Source organism: Cervus canadensis, chromosome X (genome assembly GCF_019320065.1).
Source record: "Cervus canadensis isolate Bull #8, Minnesota chromosome X, ASM1932006v1, whole genome shotgun sequence".
Classification (NCBI taxonomy): Eukaryota; Metazoa; Chordata; class Mammalia; order Artiodactyla; family Cervidae; genus Cervus; species Cervus canadensis.
In genome coordinates this window covers 102,535,328-102,550,095 of record NC_057419.1, presented here as the reverse complement: position 1 = coordinate 102,550,095, position 14,768 = coordinate 102,535,328, and the positions used below count along the sequence as shown (strand labels likewise).

The following is a 14,768-nucleotide window of genomic DNA, read 5'->3' as shown; positions in this document are numbered from 1 at the left end:
CCAGGTCCTCCAGTGGCCTGAATTTCCCTGATGCTTCTCTACCCCCCAAAGACTCCAAAGGATCTGTCCCTGAGCTTCTCCAGGTGCCTTCCAGAGCAGCATTTCTCTGCATGTGTGTACCCGTCAGGACTTGGCCATGCTGAGCCAAGTTGCCTGTACACCTTCCCAGCTGGTTTCTGGTGAAGGAGCAGTCCCAAAGGACCTAAACCAAGATGGCCGACATTTGAATCCAACCAAATGGGTTGCTTTAATAGGATTGGGAAGATTTAGTCTCTGAGAGTGTGGGACTGGCCTTGACTTGAAATCAGACCACTGGTTCACTGTTTATTCCACACCCCCAAGCAGCTAAGAAGTAGAATTTTTCTTCAGAGCATAACCTCCACCTTTTCTTTGAAGTAACAGAAGAAAGGAAGCATTTGGGACATAGCACTTACTTCTGAACAGAAAGCCCTGTTTCTCTTTAGAAAGGAAGGGTTTAGAAGGCAGTTTGAATACAGATTCAAAAGCCCCAGGGTGCAATGAGCCCCAGGTGCTCATTTTTTTTATTACTGTGATTTGGTGTCAATCATTTCAGCATTTTGATCTTCTGTCTCATATAAAATGGGACAGTCTGATATCTGCCCCACCAGCCTCTTAGCATTAGTTGGAGGACTGAAGAAGATGACCCCCCATACTATTTTTTTAAAACTCTCAAGGATTATTTATTTGGAAGTTTCTGTTTGAGATGAAGAATGTGTTTAGAGCAAAGGGTGCGTGCTTATCCAGGTTAATTACCTGTCACTAAAGGCAGGAAGAAGCCAATAAGCAGACCACTCTTGTATTCAAACAATACCGAATCACATGTTTGTGGCTTCCTTTCTCCTTATGTCTAGATAGCACAAGATTAGAAATGATTTGTTTTTTTTTCCATTTTAAGCACTTTACATTTATTAACTCATTTAATCCTTACATCAATTAAATTAATACATAATTATGACACTTACAGTAAAATGAGGAAACTTAAGTATAGATGATTTAGATAATTTATCAAGAATTACAGGACTAAAATTATAGTGGTAAAAGATGTGATTTAAACTGAGGAAGCATGATCTGATCTTTGGTCAAGAGGTTATTACTGACCCTGGTTTAGACATGCAGTTAACTTTCCATCAGTGACAGTGGTCGACCTCAAACAATTATAATAATTATTCTTTTCCCTACAAGGTTTCATCTGGAGGTGGGCTCACTATTTCTTCCCATCAATGAACTGGCAAGAATAAAATAGTCAAATGTTAGCTTATTTTCACCACTCATGCCACATACTGCCCACGTGCTTTACATTATCCACTTAGGACGTTTGATTATGGACAGGTGAAACTGTTATGAACTTAGTCAACAAAATATTTGTGACACAACTCTCAAGTCCCTAGCACTGTCACCTTAGGTACTAAATACTGTAGGATCTTTCTGCCATAAAATACTATGTTTCTGAAGCCTAGTATACTTTTCTTTCTTTTTTTGTAAATATTCAAATGAATGGTTATTTCATCTAAGGAACTGAGCTGGTACTCTGCAGGTGGGGGAGGGGTTCAGTAGGCTTATCTATGATCCCTGACATGGAGGGGTGCATACAGGGATTTTTCTGAAAATGAAACAGAACACTACCAATGAGCAAAAATCCAATTTGATGAAAGCGAAAGTCACACTTCCAGAGATGCCATGACTTGTGTGTTTCTGCCTGTAGGTTGTTTTCTTTCCCCTTTGGAGTGTTGCCATGGTTTTAACCAGTAGAGGCACCACCCACCAGCAGATATAATTAATGCTTGGAAATTGTGGCTTTCAGTCTCACCAAGCACAGGGAAATGTCTTAATTTGACAGTGGGCCTGACCAAATGCTAATTTGTTCAGGGAAATAAAAGTAGCCAGTTATGTAGCTGTGTGGTGTATTGTCTATAATCTGAAGGGAAGGAGACCAACACCTACCCAGCTATTATCATGCGTGGCCTCAGTTCTAACAACAGGGCTGTTCTCAGTAAGACTAGTAAATATCCTTGCATGGCATCATCTTATAGAATTAAAACAGGGTGGGACTAGAAGCCTCTGTTCACCTCATGGGGACATCCTAGGCCACACGAGGCTCTCACAGGAAGGGTGCTCTGTAACCACTCTGCTCCCAGAGGTTGTCTGTGGAGTCATTTTCTGTAATAGGCCCTTCTTTGGCTCTTGACTTTGACATCTTATCTGATCTCAACTCAGGAGATTGGCCCAAGTTTGGAGGAGGGGTGATGGGGATCGTGGTACTTTGAGATGAGCCACTGAAAATGGAAGAGAGTAGGAATAAAGTTACTGAGTATCGACTATGTGCTTGGCACTCTGCTAGGCCTGCATGCCTTCCATCTCATTAGAACCTCCTAACACCCTAGGAAGTAGGACTGAGTATTATATTTCCACTGAGTGATCAGCCAGTATTCCCAAAGCCATGAAGTAAGCATGGAACCAGAATTCAAGCCCAAGTCCATGTCAACTTCCCACCTTGTGATCTCTTCACTACATCAAGGAAACTCCCACTCCATCTTTCCCTGTTGAATCCCAAAATGACACAGATGATAGCTACTGAGGACAGGCCCTTCTCTTGGTTGCCCAGTGTCTTGATGTTGAACATGTTCACCAAAACCATTTCAGAAATTAAGAAGATTTTAAAAGTTCAGCTCAGTGTTTACCAATGAAAAGAGGTTCTTTTCCCTTCTACTTCCACCAAATAATGAAGGTAATGAAAACTGTCTACCAAAATGTTGTTGCTGTTTGGTAGCTAAGTCATGTCTGACTCTTTTGTGACCCCATGGACAGCAGCCCACCAGGCTCCTCTGTCCATGGGATTTCCCAGGTAAGAATACTGGAGAGGGTTGCCATTTCCTCCTTCAGGGGATCTTCCTGACCCATGGATCGAATCCACATCTCCTGCATTGGCAGGTGGATTCTCTACAGCTGAGCCACCAGGGAAGCCCCACCTACCCAAACAGTCTCTTGTGAGCCTGATTTTCTATAAGTTATTTGCCTTTATATTTTTGTGTGACTTCAGACCTTTTGAATATATACAGAGAAACAGGTATGACAATGGGAAAAACCCTCTGAGAGCACCTACTGTGCCTGGTGGGTGAGTCAACCTGGATCCAAAGTCGCAGAGCAAGCAAGTGGGAGCACTAGAACCTGACTTTGAAGAAAATCTCAGTGTGTGCCTACAGCTATAAATTAGATGACCCAAACTCTTTAGGGGGAGGTTCAGATAAGAATAGACTGTTGAATTCTGCAGTGGCTTGACAGATCGGAGCAAGTGGCTTGTGTGGGAACCACATACATCTTAGGCATTAAAGCAAGCATTACACTGTGTTATCTTTGATGGTAAGAAAAACCAAAGAGCTGGTAAAATAATTATTCCTGCAAGAATGAGGACAAAAATATTATCTAAGATTGTCTGATACCCCGTTCTATTTGAGGCTCTTTGGCTATTTTTGTATATAACTATCCTTTCTTTAGTTATTCTGCCTTTCAGTCCTGCATTTAGCTCTTTGGAATTTTAACACAGTCTGTGTTTTTTATTTCATTCTGTCTTGCATTTTGTTAAAACACAGTAACACTGCACTTGGAGTGGAGCATGGCTAAATCATATAGTGGTTATAGTTTATCATTTTTTAAAGAGGTCAAAGGGTTGGTACATATTAGAATATTAAAATTTGTTTTTCCAGTATCTCTACCTTTTTCCTGCTTATTTAAAGAAATGAATGCAATCCATCAGAGATGATGCATTTCTCTTTGTGCACATGAGTTACAATCAAGACTGTAGCTCCATATGTTCCAATGTATTAACTTCAAGACTTCTGTGATAATATGCATATGAATATCTGGCAGTGTTTTCCTATGTGTGGATGTTTCACTCTCCATGTCTTGTTAAACAATAAAAACTTACATTTAGTAATGACCCTTTGAACTGTGGGTGAGGGGTGGGTGTGTTTGTGAATGTGTCAGGGGGGTGCACATGATGAATTTCCTCTTTTCTTCCTCTTTCTGCTCTCTGCATTTTACTGGAGGTCCCTGAGTTCTTTCTTCTCCTAAACAAATCTACTCACCCAACAACAAAGAACACTGAGGATATACCCATGTAGAGAACGCAGAAGCTCTAATGTGATCTATAAAAAGGACTTCGTTTGGGGATCACAGGAGGGCATATTAATTATGTGATTGAAAATGGAGTCCTTAAATGGTTTCTATCACAAGTAGATTCCTAAGTGATTAGGGGTGTGGCATCCTGGCAAAGAATGGGAAAAAAAACCCCGTAAATGTAGAATGGATTAGTCTGAAAGACTTTTAAAAGAGTTGAAGTGAAAGTTGCTCATCTGTCTCCGACTCATTGTGACCCAATGGACTACACAGTCCATGGAATTCCCCAGGCCAGAATACTGGAGTGGATAGCCTTGCCCTTCTCCAGGGGATCTCCCCAACCCAGGGATTGAACCCAGGTTTTCCACATTGCAGGCAGATTCTTTAACAGCTGAGCCACCTGAGCCTCTAAATAGAGAATGGATTAGTTTGAAAGACTTTTAAAAGAGGGTGTAGAAGCATAAACGAACGTGTTCATAAGAAATGTATAGAAAGGAATCTGTAAATATGTGGTTTTATTACGTTCTTTTCATTTTACTGGGATTTCTATATAGAAACAGCCTAAGAAATCCAGTAAGAGGTGGGGTTAGGGCTAGAACTTGGCTTGTAACCAAGTGTCTTACCTGTTTTTCCTGATAAAACTTTATTATTATATAATGTTAAGTACTCTGCATGTATACAAGGTATATAGAAGAAAACAAAGTTAAGGCATAATTTTGCCACCCGGAAATATTGACCTGGTGGCTTATTTGTACATGTATGTGCATCTAGGAGACAAGAATTGGGATTTTCATTGCAATCAGCCTTGCACCTTGTTTAGCTCCTCTTAAAGTAGTATCGTGAACATTATCCCATGTCATCCGATTGCTTCAGAATTATCACTTGAAGCTCTCAGTGCTTTTCTCCTAGTATGCGCCACCCCTTTGCAAGGTAACAGTGCCCCAATGGAAACATGGCATTTGCTAATATTCTAAGCACTTTTGAATATTTACAAAAAAAGGTGTTGTTGTATGGAAGAGTCACCTTAGTGTTTCCTTTGTGTTTCTGTTTTGTTTTTGCATCAGGTCCAAAGTAGAAAGATATGGAAGGGGAGTCTCTATAGCTGTTTAGCTTTAAGCTGGCTCAGCTTCCCTTTTTACCCCCAGACTTGTTATGATCACCTTCTGGTTTCTTATCTGTAAAGTAGGAGTGCCCCTCACTGGTGAAGGGAGGATTCAATGAAGATTCTGGATCCTTTAACATGGAGGACTTCGGCTAAGTAAATAAAAGACAAGCTGGGATTTCCCAAGCTGTCTCTATATGGCATGGCAAGGGGTGATCTTTGTGCCCAGCTCCCTGCCTTACTTAGATGGGCTCTTGGCAGATTATTGCTCTGGTAAATATTCCTTTATCAATGTCCTTTTGTATTATAGATCAACTAATGATCAGCACTCCTAGGTTTCCATGTTGGCATGTTTCTCATCACTCTATGACCTTGAACCAGTCATTTCCTGTCTGCGCCTTCCTCTCTAAAACATTGGAGTGTCTTGGGATTTCCCTGATGGTCCAGTGGTTAAGTTTCCATGCTTCCAACACCAGAGGCACAGGTTCAATCCTTGATCAGGTAACTAAGATCCCATATGCCACATGGCACTGCCAAAAAATAAACAAACAAATAAATAAAATGTTGGACTGTCTGAAGATTTGGACTAACTGATCTCCCCAGACCTACAAGTTCTAAAATTGTTATCCATCTATCGTATTCCAGACAGTGAATGGCTGACCACATGTGAGCATCTGATGTTCCATAGGCATATATGGGGAAGTGGAAGACATTTTCTAATTTCCACTCACCACTTGCTCCATGGACCGCCCTCCCTCCCCTGCCCTGGATTTCTTTTAGAAGTCAAGTGCTTCATGGCTTCTTGTAAAACATTTTGATGAGTTAATTTAAAATGGATCAGCAACATATCAACTTTATTTTACTTGAAATGTCCATTGGTTAAAAATGAAACAAAGACTTTGGCAAATGTTTTTAAAAGTATTTTGAAACTTAACCCAGACTTCCTGCACCAGTGCCTTTATATGACTCTTACGTTTACTGTTCTCATCTCTTTAAGTCCTAAGGCCTGCAGTGTCTATAACAATTGTTGTTGTTCAGTTGCTAAGTTTTGTCTGACTCTTCACGACCCCATGGACTGTAGCCCGCCTATATATGCACTAAGAACCAGTAGATATAAGCTGACAGTCAAGCTGTTTTATTGGCAGGGAAAAAAGCATGCACTGTATCGCTTGTCAATGTAAAATAATAGTAGCCAAAGCTAAAAGTGAAGAAATATCAGTAGAAATGACTACTTTGTTAGTAGCGTGTGATGGTGCTACAGGCAGACGAGGAGCATAGTCTTCTCTCTATGTATATTCTTCATTAATCTTGAATCCCAGATAGGTTTTTCATTGAAAATTCTTTTTCTCCTTTGGATACCTGCTCGTGTTTATAAGATGACACTTAGTTTTCACACAGCTATGGACTAACCTTTTCTCTCTCAAGCCTTTAAAAAATGAATATTTCATAGCATCATTCGCCTTCCTTTATACTCAGAGTGTTTTGGAAGATGAATAAGAGAACACAGTTTGCAAAGCCAGACAGAATCCCTTCTCTTACTTTCATTGTATCAATCTGAGTGTTGGTTTTGCTGAAAGGATCAATGCCGTTTATCTGTTGGAGCACATTAAACCCCTGCCTAAAGGATTTAGGCTAGTGTTTTCCCTTCTACAAAGAAATTACCACTGACATACAAACAGCATAGTAAGAGGTTTAAGGCATTTTATCAATTTACTTCATTCATTCATTCATTCATTCTGCATTCCTGATATCTTCTGTCACATGTAGAAGACAGACAAGTAAATGAGTCATGACAATACCATGCCCTCTAACAGAGAAATGGCCAGGATGCTGTGGGAACTCGAGCAATGAGGGACTCTGCCATCAGGGATGGTTTCTCAGACTGGATTTGCTTCTTGAAGTCTGAGGGCCAACTCACTGGTAGAAATTGGTGGGGAATGATGTCCTAGTAGGTAGAAATAGATTGTACCAAAGCACAGAAATGTGAAAGGATCGGCTGAGTTTGGAAAGAAGGAAATTTAGCCTGTGTAGTCATTGGTATGCTGGCAGAGAGGCAGACAGAGGCAGGAGTGGGGTTCCTGGAAGCAAGAGAAGCTTTAGACATTTTATTATTTCTGTTAGAGAATGCTTCCCTGATAGCTCAGTTGGTAAAGAATCTGCCTGCAATGTGGCAGACCTGGGTTCGATCCCTGGGTTGGGAAGATTCCCTGGAGAAGGGAAAGGCTACCCACTCCAGTATTCTGGCCTAGAGAATTCCATGGACTACAGTCCATGGGGTCACAAGGAGTCGGACATGACTGAGTGACTTTCACTTAGAAAAATACAAAGCTCATTCAAGTACGTATTTCACTGTGATCCTGTGGTTCTGCATGAAGCCTTCCTGATTCACATGCAGAGACAAAGGCATTGAGAAAACTTATGTTGGCAGGAAAGTAGGCTATTCCTCACGAACTCCTGCTCACCCTTCAAGACCTAGCTGAAATGACACTTGCAAGGAAGTCTCCCTTGATCCTTGACTTGCCGGTATCCTCACAAAGCACTTACCACACATTATAGGTGTCACTTGTGTTTTGTTTTTTTTTGCCACACCACACAGTATGTTTAGTTTCTCAACAGGGATCAAACCAGTGCCCACTGCAGTGGAAATACAGAGTCTTAACCACCGAACCACCACAGAAGTCCCAGGTGTCACTTTTTTGAATTGCCTGTCTTGCTTATTGCTATATCTCAAAGCCCAGTGTGGTTCCTGATTCCCAGAAGAAGGTTAATATATGTGTGTGTGTGTGTGTATATATTTTAATTTTAGTAATTTTTGAATATACATTAAGTCCACTAAAACTGTATGAAGGATGCAAGTACAACCTTGAGCATATATGCCAAAAACCAATCTGTTAGCTCAGAGAGCCAGGGAAAGGGACACAGTTTGAACCTTTATATATAAGACATGAACTATAAAGCATGAAGTTGAAGGGTTTTGGTTTTCCATTTGCCAGGGTCACATCCCAAATATTTCTGCCTGGGAATATTGTGTTGTTTGCAGGGTTTTTTGTTGTTGTTGTTGTTTTCTTGCTGTTATTTTGATCAACAACCAATACTTTAATATGATGCTAAAGTGAGTTATATTAGATCAGCTAGAAATCTTTTAGGCTTTCAAATCATGGACATTACATATTCAAAACAGGACCTAATGTTTCAGAGCTTCATATTCTACTATAATTATATGGTTCAATGCAAGTGATTATATCTCTTCTTCAGTAACGGGCTGAAAAGTTTTGGTTTGCTGGTTCCCTCATAATTTACTGCCTAGGTATAATAGGCCAGTCTTGCGGAAAAAAAGATGATAAATGATGCTGGCTAGGATTCATAGATTTATTAAATTTCTATCAAACAGTGCAACAAAAAAAAATCTGCTTAAGTTAGAAATGGGCTCAAATTTTTTAATCAAAATTCATGAGTCCTGATGCTTGGTTCAGTAGGTCCAAGGAAGGCTTGAATTGAAGACTGATTAAAGAAAATAAAAGGCTTATTTGAAGTAATTTTTCAATGACGGCTTTTAATTGGATGTTAAATCAAATTCTTATCTGCCTTTGTGCAGATAGCACATTATATAAAATACAGTTAGTGCCACTACCACTGTAACGGATACACTGAATAACAATTTACTTCTCACTTTACACTGAGGGGGAGAAGGGCTGCGGTTGTCAGCCTGTCAGGAATTAAGTATGTAAATTAATGCTTAAGTGTATGAATATGAATATGATTTACAAGAGGCTCAGAGTGTTGTTGGGGGGAAATCCTGAGGTTTCTCTTTTCCCATCAAGGTTAACAAGTGCTTGGTGACCTTTATGGACTGTGCGTGCAGGTATGGGTGTGCCCACGTGTGCACTTGGCCACAGAGCTTTGGCCGGGAGCTGAAATTCTGCCGAAGAGCAAATCCTGGACTCATTCCAAAACGTCCCTTTCTGCCATCCATGAATGTCAGCCCATAAAAGCAATTTCATTAGCATTTCCTCATTTTCCAGTCTAAGCAGTGAATGGGGCCTAATAGTATGGGCCCCCATCCATCCTTTGCAGAGGATGGGTGCTGTGCCTTGGAGAGGGAGGGGGTTGGGGTGGGTGGGTCAGGGAGCATCCCAGTCAGCAGATGGGAGCACTTGGGACCCTGTTTGGAGACAGCGGTGGACGTTTCTGGAAAAGCGTGTTTCCCATTGGAGGCTGGTGGGGTGGGGGAGGGGAGAACAAATGCCTCTTTCACAGTTGACTGAGATCTGGGCAGTTTGCAACAGTTAATGGAACTTTCCTAAGTGCTGAGTTTAACTCCCAGGATAGCGTTTACAAGTGGAGGGAATGGAGTTTGCATAGACCGGTTTTCTCATATACATTTTTAATGGTAGATCTTTAGTAGACAGCTCATTAATTTCATGGTTCTTTATTGCCAAGAATAATATCCTTTAGGCTTGGGAAAAGTTTCTCCCATTTTTGTTCTAATTTTCAGAGGAACTGTAAAAGCTGTGCTTCATAGAATTTTAAAAGGGGAAACCCCAGCCCAAAGTTCAGCCACAAATACATCTTCATTTTCCTGTTCTCCTAAATAGAATTGCATGTGTATTGGCCTTTCATGTTTGAGATTATGCACAAAGTAATCATTCTGCTGCTTGAGAATTGTTCAAGGTAGTGAAATTTATGTTGCTTGACAAGTCTGTTTTTATTGCATATTTTGTTGACCTTTTTTGAGAGTAGACTTTAGTTTAATTGCAGATTTTAATTTCATTAATAATTATACTGACATCTGTTCCACAATCCTTGAGCACCTACTTTGGGCAGGCTAGTTACTTTATAAAACCTGGAACATCTGAGGAGTGGCCCGAGGCCACATGGGTGGGAGTGACCAAGCTGGCACCGTGACCCCACTTGCCCTGAACCCAGACTCAATGCTCTACAACCCCATGCAGCACACTTGCCTTCCTCATTTTCTCACAACGTCTACAAGGTAGCTGGCATTGAAGCCTCTTTTACAGATGAGAAAACTGATGCTTGAGAAGGTTAAGTGATTAAGAGTGTAGCAATTAAGATACTGATACGGAATCTGAGCCAAAATCTTTCTGTTTCCTCCCTTCACTCCTGTCACCTCCCCTCCTTACATTGTGGGCACTTTCTTCACCACAGTGCTGGATCTCACACCTCTAATATTCATTCAGAGTGATCCTTTCTGTTATCTCATCTTTCTTGATTTTCTTTTTTGAGGGGAGAACATTTCCCGCCCTTCTTCCGAGAACTCTTTCCTTGACATTGTATGTTGCTTGTTCTCATCTCCCCTTCCCATCTGTCATCCAGTGTCTTTCCTTGCCCCAGCCTGGTGGATCAGTTCAGTGTTTTGACTGTGAGCAAACTCAGCCATCAGATTTATTCATTCTCCGTGTCAATTCTCTTAACCAGGTGGTTGACCTGTGCCCTCTCTCCCAGACTCCCTTCTTGCACTTCCAGTTGTCTTCTGCTTGCCCCGGATTAGGATTTAAATCTGGGTTGTACAAAGTACTTACTGTATCACATTGGGAAAGGCAATGGACATCTCTAAGTCATACTTTTCCCAGCTGCAAACTAGAAATAATGAGTGCCTCATAGAGGTTTTGTAACAATTAAAAATGAGATAATGGAGGTAGAGGACTGAACTCAGTACCTGGCACACAAGAAGCACTTAGCAAATGGTAGCTGTTGTTTCTGTTTTTGTTATTAGCACTCACTATTAGGCCACATGTCACAACCTGCCTTGTTATTCTTTTGTTTATTTATTTAATTGAAATATTGTTGATTTATAATATTGTGTTAGTTTCAAATGTACAGCAAAGTGATCCAGTTATACTATATATGTGTGTGTGTATATATATATAGACACATTCACATACATATATATTTTTTTCAGATTCTTAATGTCTATGTCTCATCTCCCTGAGAGACCTTGAGCAACTTGAACTGGAGATATCTGTATATCAGTCTGCCTCCATAAAGCAGCATACCCTTGACTCCTCTTTTGGTGGCAAGCATTTACAGGATTCATTTCCGTTCTTTGAACCGAGTATAACAATTTATGCATATGTCCCAATTCTCGAGTGTTTACAGATCATAATTGAAAGTACATAAAGATATCATGTTTACAGCACAGACATGTTTAAAATTCTGCACTAGCACTGTTGCCTAGTATTTCAAGGAACGAGCCAGTTTCTGTACAGAACTGCTAGTCTCACCGACATTTTTGATGCAGTTACCGACTTGCTTTGGTCACATGTGGCCAGTTCACAATGCTGGATTTGAAGTGATATGCAGCTAATAAATTAGCTGGATAGCCATTTGGGTCCTTTCCCCCATCTTGTTTTTGTTGTTCAGTCACCCAGTCATGTGCAACTCTTCTGAACAGCTAATTCATTAGCTGCATTCCAATATATATGAGAGTGAAATCTTTCCCTCTATGCTCTCATGGTATTTGTCAAATAAAATTGCCCCGGGAATGTGAAAGTGTGGTACTGGGATTCCTAGACTCGTGGTGCATTTCTGCACAGCTCTAAGATGCCCTACTGACCGTAGCAGACAGTGTGTGGCCGGGTCAGCCTTCCTCTAGGAGAAGACACATTAGAGCATGAGAAGGTACTGAGCCGGCTCTGGGAGACAGCGCATGTGACTTGAGCATCACTGTGTATGTGGGTACCAGTGGACACAGAAGCTTCTAAATACAGAAGCCACCATCTCGTTTTGGGTGGCCATATGTCTAACTAATTGTGACACAGACAGCCCTCACCTTCTTAACGAGCCCTCTTGGATTCTGCCATGATCTGTTTGTTCACTGTCCAGGCCCTTGCGTGTACTTTTCTCACTCCTTCTTCTCCACTAATTCATAGCCGCCTTCCAAATACAACAGAGCCAACAAGTCATTATATGGACTTCGTGAGTTCTAGCCTTTATCCACTGCTAGACTGTGCACCGATCTCCATATGTCCAGTACTCAGCACAGTTCCTTGAACCAAGAATGAGCTTTCTCAGTGTTTATAGGTAGAAGAAAGAGAATAGGGGAAGGGGGTAGAGTGAGGAAGGCAGGCTGAAGGGGGCAATTTAGTCAAACAACTGGGGGATCAAACAACTCGTTTAACAACTATGGAGTTTGCACATCTAGTTTTATTCCTGAATAGCATCCCAATTAAAAAAAAACAACTGTATTTCAAGTGAGAGAATGTCATGGTCACATTAGTATTGAACGAGCCACAACACGCCCCTGATTTAATTATGTTATGTGAAAATTTAAACAGTGATGTAAGGACATAGCCCTTTTGGGGCATTTGCTGTTTTTTAATTTAACCTTTGTGGCAGCTAAAACCATCTCCTCAGTAAGGCAACATTATCTTGTGAAGACCCTAATGACCATTAGCAAAAATTCCCGTTTTTCTTTTAATGGCAGAGAAGAAAAGTAGTGTGTTACTTGCACAGATATGTTTCTAATTGTAGTTTTTGCATTATACTGTTTTAATTGTCTTCTTAAATGCAGGATTTGACGTTCTGCCAAGAACTTCTCAATGATTTCTTCATTAAGAAGAGGATTTGTAGACATCGACTCCATTTCTTAAAAACTGTACCTTTTAACAACATTCAAATCCCCTCTCTCCTCCCAGAGTCCCGTCGCAGCCGATGCTTCTCCTTTCCCAGGACACCTCACCCCCTGTGCCCAGATGCAAAGGCCAGAGTCGGGAGCGCTTGAGCAGCCATTAGTAAGGCTCACTTCTCCTTTTTCAGCGCTAAGACCTGGGGGGTGATGTGGTGCCATAGCTGTTGGTCTGTGGGGGAGGAAATAGGATGAAATTAAACTCTACCAGAATCACTCAAGTCCACAGTTTCATAGTATGCATAATCTTTTTTTCCTTGTCTGGAAATCATGAAACATGTCCTTTATTTCTTGTTTTACAAAAATAACTGCCTCCGAGTGTTGATAATGCTAGTTTAAATTCTTCAAAAGAATCCGAGAATTGTAACTGCTCTGATAGTTCTGCGGCTATTTTTAAGTTTGTGTTTTGACTCAGAAAATTATACACTGTGGAGTAAATTGTATGCACAATTATATATTGCTGGGGGAAACTTGTGAGTCAATAACCTAAATGGACTTAGGAAGCCACCTCCCAGTCACAGGGCCCAGCTGATTTTGTCACATATGTGTCTGGTGTTATATGCTGTGGCACATCTTTATTTATCTCATTAGTCTGACTGTTTTTTTCCTGTGATAGCTTTTCTGATTTCTTTGGTTGGCAAAGCATCAACATTGGTCTTTTGAGGGAAGACAGTGCTGTGTCTGTTTTGGTCTCCTGGAATGCCAATGTGTATCCTGCATTTTACCAGGTGGCAGAGGGCCCCTTGTCATTGTTGATTATGACTGGGATAGCTAGTGGACTCTGAGGGTCTATACAACGCCCTGAACTGAAAATTTTTTTCCTAGATTGCTGACACCATGTTGAAGGTTTGCTCTAAATTCCATGGAAGCTGTTCCTACCTGGTCTGCCACTTAAGACTTTCAAACATCTTTCCCACTCTTTCTGGAAAAGTCATCATCTTCCAATCTTCCTAAATGTTTCTAGCTAAAATGTACATAGTGTAAACTCCAAAATGGCCCTATATTTTACCAATTTTTTTTCCTTTTTTTCCTGCACCTGAAGGAATATTGCGATATGGGCCTTCTGTTTCTGGTCAAGATCTTCCCTTTTAGTCAATCAGGGCTGTGATCAAGAGTAGACCAGGAAAGCAGAAAGCACAGCTGTAAGCTTCCAAAATCACTGGACCTAGTCAAATGATCTTCCAAATCCTAAAAAAGAGCACTAATGTACAATACACATTGATTATACGAGCCCTCATTATCCTACATATAATATGCAATACACACTAGCAGCCATACCATTAAGACTTTTTTTTATCTCTATTAATCTAATAAGCTAACTTTAATAAGCATTAATTCAACATTTAATTACCAATAATTGTGTTTGGCTTCTTAGAGTCCTAAGAAACTTTGGGGAATTGATTTAGTTTTCCAGATCTCTAAAAAGTATTTTTTTTTTCTGGGAAATGCAAGCTGGTATCTGGTTTTTTTCTTCTTTATAAATTTCCCTGTAGCAAAGACCATCAGGGTCATGCCCTTGACCTGAGAATTGCCCTCATGTGTATACCCGTTCTTTAGAAATAGCCATTGTAAAATCAAAACCCCTGGAGATCTCAGAAGGAGTTTCATGGTAACAGTCTGGGGACCAGAATACTCTTGATCTTATTTTCTGGGTTTTAAACCTCTCCTACTCCTCAAGATAACGCCCTAAAAAAATTGAGGTTTATCTCTGAAGCGACTGGAAATCACAAAATATCAATTCTTGTGGTGGTGGAAAAAGGAGGGAAAAAAGGGGCGGGGGATGGGGAGAAGTTTTATTTGTTTGCCTTGAGGATCCAAGGGCTGTTTATGGGCTCCTTGTATGGATCCAAACATCTGACATTTCTTGATTCCGACTAATGGAATGAG

At 40.7% G+C, this 14,768-nt stretch overlaps 1 protein-coding gene across 11 annotated transcripts in view; it reads left to right on the top strand.

Moving 5' to 3' along the window:
* AFF2 (AF4/FMR2 family member 2) overlaps window positions 1-14,768 on the top strand; it is a 541,148-nt gene that overhangs the window by 260,591 nt on the left and 265,789 nt on the right. For 7 of the 11 annotated variants that reach the window (XM_043458359.1, XM_043458360.1, XM_043458358.1 and 4 more), the window contains one exon: window positions 12,892-12,987. The exons of the other annotated variants lie outside the window; for them this stretch is intronic. In XM_043458359.1, coding sequence (XP_043314294.1) covers window positions 12,892-12,987 — 96 coding nt within the window. The remainder of the gene's footprint in view (window positions 1-12,891; window positions 12,988-14,768) is intronic. 11 annotated transcript variants of the gene reach the window in all.